This window comes from Hoplias malabaricus, chromosome 13, assembly GCF_029633855.1.
Source record: "Hoplias malabaricus isolate fHopMal1 chromosome 13, fHopMal1.hap1, whole genome shotgun sequence".
Taxonomy (NCBI): domain Eukaryota; kingdom Metazoa; phylum Chordata; class Actinopteri; order Characiformes; family Erythrinidae; genus Hoplias; species Hoplias malabaricus.
This window is the reverse complement of record NC_089812.1, coordinates 24258387-24268509: the sequence shown is the minus strand read 5'-3', so window position 1 is coordinate 24268509 and position 10123 is coordinate 24258387. Positions and strand designations below refer to the sequence as shown.

Genomic DNA, 10123 nt, shown 5'->3' with positions numbered 1-10123 from the left:
GCCCAAAATATTGTCATTTGAATTCATATACATTAACACTGTACTTTATTGGTTGCACAAAGACATTTAAATGTTTAAAGTTACTTTACTTTTCCACCTTTGGCCATAACACCGAGTAAAAACATGAAAACCTTTTGTGTTGATTCTTTTGCTCTAATTTGGCTGCAAACCAACACGAGTATCATGATTGGTTGTGCTGTTTAAGACCCACCTCGTTCTTTGTCAAGGTCTTGAGTTTGATTGGCTGGCTGCGCTGTCGGTTAACCACTGCAACCCTATAAATACCGCGCACAAACAACCGCCATCTCATAGCTTTGGGAAGATCCACAAGAGGTTCTTGCTTCAACAGTGATTGAACGGAACTTCTTTCTCTTCTTCGTCAGGCATTTCGCGCTGTTTTCGACGTTCGTCGTATAAATATTTATTTTTCTACGTTTGTGATAATAAAAGAGAAAAGCAGCTGAAATGGAGACTTCTCAGATCCGTCAGAACTACCACCGCGACTGTGAGGCCGCTATTAACAGGATGGTCAACATGGAACTTTTCGCCTCATACACTTACACCTCCATGGTGAGTAAATAAAAGAACATTGTGCATTTTTAACTTGGGACGTGAAGGTATAATTTAGGCGTTTTAAAGTATGTAGTAGGTCTTTTTTTAATCTTGAGTAGGTATAATAACTGTTAACTGCTGTTGGTTTTATTGTAGTCAAAAGAATATTTACATTTTATGAAATGATTTCAAATTCTTCCAAATATACATATCTGGTATTTTTGATATTATTAATTACTTACTATAGGCTCATCCCAATAACCTTGTTAATGTGCAAATTGTGGCCTTATTAATTGCCAGTGTAGCATAACAATGTTTCTTCTCCCTTCAGGCGTTCTACTTCTCCAGAGATGATGTGGCTCTTGAAGGATTTGCCCATTTCTTCAAGGAGAACAGCCATGAGGAACGAGAGCACGCTGAGAAGCTTCTGTCCTTCCAAAACAAGAGAGGAGGGCGCATTTTTCTGCAGGATGTCAAGGTATCTTAATGAAACATTTAACCCTAATCCTAGCTCAAGGGAGTTTGTGTTAAGTTATTTAATATTTACTCTTTTGTACTTGAACTAATCATTTTCTTTCTCCTGACTTCTAGAAACCTGAGCGTGATGAGTGGGGCACTGGTCTAGAGGCTATGCAGTGTGCCCTGCAGCTGGAAAAGAATGTGAATCAGGCTCTGCTCGACCTGCACAAGATCGCCACTGAGAAGGGAGACCCTCATGTAGGTGTTTGTTCACACCCATGTCTGTGGTGACTCAGATAGGCAAGAGACATAGTTACGCAACAGAACAAATGGTCTCTGTCCAACCTTCAATTTGTTCCGCCCTCAGCAAAAACTTGGCTCATAACCACACGTAAACAGTATGGCTGATGAACTGAACCATTTATAGTCTGTTTTCCCTTCATTTCCTTCAGCCTGTGGTCAAACCTATTGCTTCTAAAATTTTAACAAGGCTTTTCCTAACCTTGCATTTTGTTTCAACAGCTGTGTGACTTCCTGGAGTCTCACTACTTGAATGAGCAGGTGGAGATGATCAAGAAGCTGGGAGACTACATCACCAACCTCACCAAGATGGATGCTGGAAACAACAAGATGGCAGAGTACCTGTTTGACAAGCACACTCTGGGGAGCAAGAGCTAAATCTGCTTTGATGTTTTGTCCATGGCTAATGTCTCCTTAATCTGTGACAGTTCTTCCAAGAAATGTACTTGGTTTGCATAACATTCATGCAATGTTGAGCTTAAACAGTGTTTAGTTCCATGTTTTCACTGATTAATGGCTGTCTCGAGTCCCTGAACGTGCACTACTTTTAACCACAAATTAATCTGATGAATAAACATTTTGAGCACGACACATGACTCTGGATTTTCTTTTATATATACTTTCCACAGACAACAAAGCATAGTTTCTTTAGAGCTCTAGTTCAGTCCTGGTCCTGGAGTACAACTGCCCTACACCTTTGAGGCAAAAGGTCAAACTTATTTTATTAGGGTTGAATAGACCACCTCATAGCTACTACAGGCTCAGCACTAAAAACTGCACCATGTAACTTCTGAAGGAGGGTGGAGAAACTCCTTAATTTCAGAACTCTAAGTGAATAACATCATACCTAGTGTTCCTTTAAAAACATCTAGTGGGTATTCCTGGAATACATGTATCAAAGTGTATAAATACGAGTGAGCAGTATTAAATGCAGGAGAGCAAAATGTCAGGAAATGAGTGAATTTTTGCAGGACAGTTTGATAAATGGAATGGGGGGAAAAACCTTCATTAAGGAGCTGTGTAATTATGTAACCAGTGAAATTAAGTATTTATTAGAAATCTAATATAAACATTTACAACAATTCAGTGTCTCAATGAACTAGAAATGGGAGGTTGTCTCCCTCTGCTAGCTTATCTGGCAGTGCTTTACGCTTGCTAATTGGAACACTGCTGTGAGGAAATTGTCATTGGGTTCGGGCACTGCAAGTCAGCGCAATACCTCTAGCCCATACTTTGCATCGTATATGGTCAATTTAATGGTTATTGCTATTCTATGTAGATAATAGAAGCTGTGTCTGCAATGACTTGGATAAATTGGATTTGTGCTCATGCCAAAGAAAACTGTTTGACTGCTCCACAGCCCAATGCTGGGGAGCTGTATACCTCTCAAGTTACATTTGGCAATGAGCATTGTGACCTTAGGTTTAGGTACAACTGCTAGTGTTCCACTTCTTTCCACGATGTACTGTAGGATATCAACACTGTGTATATGTAATTGAATGTCTGTGTCCTTTATATATAGATGCATCTTAAAGCATTAAAGTAGCTGAATACAAATTCATTATGAGGGGTTTCTGAGTTTCAGACTTAAACTAATTATAATTTCAGTAGGGTCACTCACCTGTTCTAAACCTACACAGAGTGACTCAACACAGTTTCTCATTGTAATATAAATGTGCCCCTTTTATATTTGATTAAAAAATGTAAGATTCACTGATTTATTATTCAAGTAATCTTAAATAAACTTTATATACTAGAGTAGTTGTAGTGTAGTTTTATTGTGGGCCTTGCTGAGTTAAACATGCTCAGTCATGGTTTTCATTGACAATACTAGTTGCAGCTCTCTGGGACATTCCCACATGACATGAAAGAGTCCATCCATAGCAACTCAGCTTAAGATAAACACTCTGAAATCTGAAGAAGACTGGGCATGTACTGAGATTTAAGGTAATACATCACCAGTGTCCTCTAAGTGGTTAGTTTAAAGAGAAGGCAAAGATAATCTTAGTGTTTGATGTATCTTTATTGAATATAATTACATTCCACAATTCATTTGGAGCATTTCTGCTGAAATGTTCAATATAACACCAGTTTTACACTCTATTTCCAAAAATGTGTAGACCTGGTTTCAGCTACATTAATGTGCCCTTAATATGGACACAGATGTTCAGTTTGGAAAATATCTACAGAAATATATTAGATGAAATGGGATGCTCTGAAGAAGAAGAATCACATTCATTTACATCCTTCTTTGCATTTAACCCATTCATGGTATTGAACACACACACACTAGTGAGCAATTTGTCACACACACTAGGGACAGTGAACATGCACACAAACGGAGCAGCAAGCTATCAACCACTTCAGTGCTCAAGAAGCAGTTTGAGGGTGAGGTGCCTTGCTTAAGGGAATTTCAGCTATTGATTACATTTTCCTGTCTGTCCTCTGAATTGAACCAGCTGCCCTATGGTCTCAAGCTCACTTCTCTAACCTTAAGGCCATGGCTACCCCTAATGTCGTAAGGTCACTATGCTAAATGCCAGTAGGTGACTAGGGAGGTATAAAGCTCCCAGCATTGGGCTGTGGGCAGTAGACTGTGTTTGCTGGAGTGATGGAGAGCCATCAAGTACCTTTGTAGTGAGTGGTATATGTGATTAAGCACACATTGTCTATCTCGTACACATCTTATCTCACTAAAGCTCTTAGGGCTGAATACCAAAAAATACCACAAACTGTTTCCACATTCTAGTGTAAACCCTTCCCAGAAGAGCAGATGATGTTTCTGCAGCAAAGAATGAAAAACTCGCTATAATACTTGAAGAATTGTGGGTGTCCACATACTTCTAACATGTTTGACAGTCCAGATAAGAACAATTTGCCTAAAGAGAAATTCTGGCTTATAAACCATACAGAAGGACTGGATCATAAACCACAATTTAATGAGCTGCAATGTAAAAATTAAATATGATGCTGAAAAAAAACTATGATAAATTGTGTGTGTGTGTGTGTGTGTGGGGGGGGGGGGGGGGGGTCCATTCATTCATTCATTCATTGTCTGTAACCGTTTATCCAGTTCAGGGTCACAGTGGGTCCAGAGCCTACCTGAAGTCATTGGGCGCAAGGCAGGAATACACCCTGGAGGGGACGCCAGTTCTTCATGGGGCAACACACACTCACACATTAACTAATACACACACCTATGGAGACTGGGGCTACATAGTGTTCTTTTAACACACACAATTTTGTCTGCTTGCAATGATTTAACATGTTAAAAGTTATGTTAAGAGGCTGCTTGCTGATTCATCATTATTCACAGCATCAGGGTCAGAATTAGTGTTGAGTCACTGTACATCACAGACATTGGATGCAAGGCTAGTGCATGTAACTGGACACATGACAGCGTTCTGCACAGGTGAAAACCAAAACCAGAAACAGAGAGGGAAAAAGTTTTGCGTTGGTGCGATCACACTCAACACAGGGGAAGTGTCCAACATAATACAAGGACTCCTGAAATAGCTGAGTCACATAAACATCATTAAAATAGCAAAAATCTTTAAGGTTGTTTCCCAAAGAATGATCAGATTATTTATTTTTATTCATTCATGTTTTCATTTAGTAATTTTAACTACAAAAGATAGAATAATGTTTTTTATATGTATATACCTTGCACAAAGATTAATTAATTAAAGAGACAGGGACTTTTCAAATCATAGATTTGTGTGAAAGCAAAGGTGTAGAGTTAAATTTAAGCCAGAATTAGGGCATTGAGCTTTTTATATATATATATAAAAAAATACACATTCAAAATTGTAATTTTGATGAAAAACAGAATAGATTTTAGATATTTCATTGATTAACAGAAAAATCCTTAAAATCCCCTTTTTTTTTGTTGTATGTAATGCTGATAATTATGTTATTTATGATGTTAAGTATGATTAATTTTCTTTGGTAACCATTTTGTCTAACAACATATTTGTCTCTTTTATAGAAAGGCAACTTATTTTGCTGTTCTGGAGTTCAGTTTTTGTTCAGTCATGGTTTAAAGGCGAGTTTTAAAGCTTTGAGATTAATAAATAATATTAACCTTAATTCATTTTTAATGAAGGTTTCGTCACAACAGGACGCCTTCTCGTGCACGCGCCTTTATTATGAAAAAATCATCCTCGCCTTCTGATTGGCTGTCCGGGACCTGGTCGTTACCAGGGTGATGATTATAAATAGTTTTGTGTAAGGTGCTTGCTTCTCAGGACAGGTTCTAGCTTCAACAGTGATTGAACGGAACTTCAGAGTTTGGCTAAAATTTTACTGATTTTTCGTCGGAAAAACAACAGAATATCAGGCGAAATGCAGGCATCTCAGATCCGCCAGAACTACCACCACGAAAGCGAGGCAGCTGTCAACAGGACGGTGAATATGGAGCTGTACGCCTCCTACACCTACACCTCTATGGTGAGTAGCTAAATACCTCAACAGACTCTACACGTTCAACCCGTAAAAACCGCTCTTTAAGCTTCTGCAGCTGTGTTAGTGTTAGTCTGAACTATTTACATTCTTAACTACTCTTTGCAATAGCACACTTTTCACCGAGGGTTATCTCTTTATTCAAACAGCTGATTATGGCCCCTTTGTATCACTAATAGAGGGTATGTTCCTTGTTGTTTTGTTTCTTCTTTGTTGATGCTCCAGACAGACACACAGAGAGAGAGAGAGACAGAAATGGAGATGAGTAAATGAAAGGAGGAAGGGAGAAAGAGTAGGTAGAAAAAAAAGAATGAAGACAAAGACTAAAAATTGATAGAGGGAATAGAGAAAAATGGATACCACCAATGAGTGGTGAGACAAAGTGAAGAGAGAGAAAGAATGAATATAACAGGGGAGAAAGTTAATCAAGAACGTGTACACAGAAATAAAGGAACATAAGAGAAAGATTAATGGATGAATGCAGCAATAGAAATGAGAGAGAGGAATAGGAAGGAATATTAACAGTTTTTTTTCTATTCTTTTTTTACTTTTCCAGTCAAACTGTGTTTTTCTCTTACATTTCAGTCATTATGATTTATTATTAACATCCATTGCAGCTTTTGAAAAGTACCAGTTAACTTACACCTGTTTATTAATAAGCTTTTTGAAAAGAAAATCTACCTTCCAACTGCTTTTCGAGATATTTAACTAGCATAATTCACCCCTGCTCCCCAACAGGCCTACTACTTCTGCAGGGATGATGTGGCCCTGGAAGGGTTTGCCCACTTCTTCAAGGAGAACTGTCATCATGAAAGAGCTGAGAGACTTCTCTCCTTCCAGAACAAGAGAGGGGGACGCATTTTCCTCCAGGACATTAAGGTACACCTCTGTAATGATGCATCTTAGAAAATGTAAGATGCTTTCTCTCTGTTGTGCTTATGCTCATATTTCTCTGTTGATACAGAAACCTGAACGTAATGAGTGGGGCACTGGTCTGGAGGCCATGCAGTGTGCTCTGCAGCTGGAGAAGAAGGTTAACCAGGCTCTGCTTGACATGCACAGGACCGCTACTGAAAATCAAGACCCTCATGTGAGTCACCTGGCAGTGTACACGCGTGTGCAGTCATAGGTTTGACAATAATACATAAACTAATACTCAAGATTTCTGCAACCTTACTAGCGAAGCACATATCTGAGTCAGGGGCAACAGTGAGTATTAACAATAGACCTTAATATTTGCAACACTCAGTCAAGTGAATAAAGACATACATTATATAATACTAGCCTCTTCCAGGGTGTGTTCCTGCCTTGCGCCCAGTGATTCCGAGTAGGCTCCGGACCCACCGCGACCCTAACTGGATAAGGACTTGCAGACAATGAATGAGTGAATGAATGATATTAATTCATGCTAGTGCCCCCATTGGATTCTAGTAATGCTTTCAAACTAGCTGCATTCAAAATTATTTGTTTTGTCTTTTTTACATTCATCACTCACATTTGAAGCTTGAGGCATTTGTGCAGATGAGTGAAACCTGGATTGTATTCACTGTGTGTGATGTAGAATTTTCAAAAGCCCTGTAGTGATGCCTTTTCTTACTACTTTGGTAATTTATCTGGATGGCAGTCATCTACAGGGCATGGTCTTCATTTCAGCTCCTGAAGCCCTGACCATTGGGAGAGCTTGTTTCCCTGTTTCCATATAGATACCATTAAAATAATAATAAATAAAAACCCCTGACGTGAATTTGTTTAAGATGATTCAAAAATTGACCCTTTTTTCCAATCAGAACTTACAACACTATTTATAGTTTTTCAATTATATAAACCTGACAATTATATGAAATAAAAATGACAAAATTAAAATAATGCAAATGTTTATTAATTTTACAAAATCATAAACTGTTTGGATGTACACTGCTTATGGTGTATTATTAAGATTATATCCAATTTTAATACTCATTATTAGCTTTCGAGACATTTGGTTCCACAATGAAAAAAGTAACTTCAAGTCCCAGGATAATATCTTGGCATTCTTAATGCCAAGATATTATCTGCCACACAAACATGTCCTATCAACTTGAGGTGTTAAAGCCAAACCAGCTGTTTTAGTCAAATGATTTAGTTATGACATATGTTCTATTATGATTCTTTATCTTTTCTACAGCTGTGTGACTTCCTGGAGTCTCACTACCTGAAGGAGCAGGTGGAGATGATGAAGAAGCTGGGAGACCACATCACCAACCTCACCAAGATGGATGCAGGGAACCAGAAGATGGCGGAGTACCTGTTCGACAAGCACACTCTGGAGAGCAAGAGCTAAACGCAAAATTAAGGCCTGGGACTGAACAAGAAGCTACATGTTTACAAATTAGACATGTTAAGCACAATATAAAAAGTTTCAGGAATTATCCATTGTCCCTAGAGCTTCATTCTGTTCAGTCATCTGTCACAAAGCAGCTGTTTACTGCATCTGTGCTCTGAAAATTTAACCATGACTGAATCTGATAAATAAAAATTTGAGATGAATGTGACTCATGTTGAATGTGTCTGATTTTGCACAAAAATGACTGCAGCTGTCTTTAGAATGTGTGTTCTTTACCAAAGAGTGTCCACTTTTTACAACATTCACAGGATTGGGAATTTTTAGTTGCACCCACAGCTTATAAAACACACGAAATGAAATGGTACAGGAGCAGCAGCACCTGAGACTCAGGTCACTGCTCAATGCTATGTGTGCTAGATAAGTATAAAGCAACCATTATTGGGCTGTGAAGCTGTGGAGTGTTCTCTGAAGTAATGGAGCTCCATTCAGTATCTGGTAAGTTGGAGAGATGTTATTGATCCAATACTAATCAGTCAACATCATCCCCTAAGCTCACAAATGCCCTCATGGCAGAATGCAATAAAATTCCCATAAACATGTTCCAGTATCTACTGTAAAGTCTTCCCAGAAGAGTAGGAGGTGTAATGGCATTAAAAGGGAAGTCTCAAGAGATGCTCCTGATTTAAGATTTGTTGGAATGAGCAGGTCCAGAAAATGTTGGCCATGTGCAGGACTCTGTACCTAGACTATAACTATTCTGGTAATGAAAATGCCATAAAACATTAACAAGCAACTGCATACAGATGCATGAGCTTTAATGCTGTGAAAGAAAGTCCTGCTTCTTAGTGTCTTATTTACATATCATTAGTATGTATGCTAGCATGTGTGTATATATAATCATGACACAACAAACCACACAAATGTGAAGTCTCTGTTTTTAAATCTCTCGCTCATATAATGTTAATAATAATATAATAATAATAATATAAACAGATGAACAGAGCTGTGTGTGAGTCCATAATTACTGAAGCATCAGGAGTAAACGTCTAATAATATTAATTTTCAAAATATTTGAATATTCATATTCTGCAAGTACTGGTTTAATTTAATTGGCCAAACACACACAGGACCTTGCTATAAATTGATAATTGCGGTGGATGGTTAAGTCGCTTTTATTTTTTTTGTATATTCAAATTTACATACTTTTCTTTTGTGGGCAGCATAGTGGCACTGGAGGTTGTGTCATGAATAAAACAAAGTTCAGTCTTAGAAGATTGTTGCATTTTTTGCTCCTCACCGTCTGAATAACTGCAGTCACATTCCGCTATGCTGGGGTCTAGGTTCTGGGGCGTTCTGTCCATTGTCCTGTGAACAGCAGAGGCTTTCTTGTGCAAACCATCGTCCTCTTTGTCTATTATGGCTTCTTGGCAGATCCACATCCTTTGAGACCCATTGCATTGATTGTGTCTGTCTGTAAATGTATCTTTGTAAATTTTCATTTATTCCCTCAGTTATTGGACAGAGCTGGAAAAGCTGAGACACCACGAGTCAACAAAACGTCACATGACCCGAGTTTCCATTGTTTGTGATGAACAGGTAAAAGGAGTGAAGGGAGTGAAGGGAGATTGGGACCTGAATCCTGTAGAGACTCCTCTTTCACTGACGTAAGTGAAGAGTACCGCTCATAGTGACTTCATGCCTAAAAACAAAGCTATTAGTAGCCAGTGTGTTACCCAGGAGCTATTAATCAAATTTAATCAAGCCTACTCAAAAGCACATTTCAATGCTTTCTAAAGGTCTGCTTATTGTGTGTACAATTTCACATCCCTTTGAAATGATCTGCTCGAGTTAAATAAAAGCAAGATCTGCTTATGGACATGATCAAATCCTATCAGGGATCAAACTTGTGTTCTTCTAACTGTATTAACTCAATATGAAAATATAACAGCAAATTTGAGTTTTGTTGGATTCTATCATGTGGCTTTTCTGACTGAACTCTCAAGCTAAGAATTAAAGAATTCGAACTGA

The 10123-nt window shown here is 38.3% G+C and overlaps 2 protein-coding genes across 2 annotated transcripts; both read left to right on the top strand.

Annotated features, from left to right (window-relative positions):
- The first annotated feature begins 306 nt into the window (after positions 1-306).
- Positions 307-1900, top strand: LOC136664599 (ferritin, middle subunit). The gene is made up of 4 exons (XM_066641869.1): positions 307-570; positions 884-1030; positions 1144-1269; positions 1534-1900. The coding sequence occupies exons 1-4, from the start codon at positions 466-468 to the stop codon at positions 1687-1689; spliced, it is 534 nt and encodes a 177-aa protein (XP_066497966.1). The 5' UTR covers positions 307-465; the 3' UTR covers positions 1690-1900.
- A 3620-nt stretch (positions 1901-5520) lies between these two features.
- On the top strand, positions 5521-8236 carry LOC136664765 (ferritin, middle subunit-like). The gene is made up of 4 exons (XM_066642159.1): positions 5521-5760; positions 6511-6651; positions 6737-6862; positions 7937-8236. Exons 1-4 carry the CDS (start codon positions 5656-5658, stop codon positions 8090-8092), a joined length of 528 nt encoding a protein of 175 aa, XP_066498256.1. The 5' UTR covers positions 5521-5655; the 3' UTR covers positions 8093-8236.
- Positions 8237-10123: the final 1887 nt, after the last annotated feature.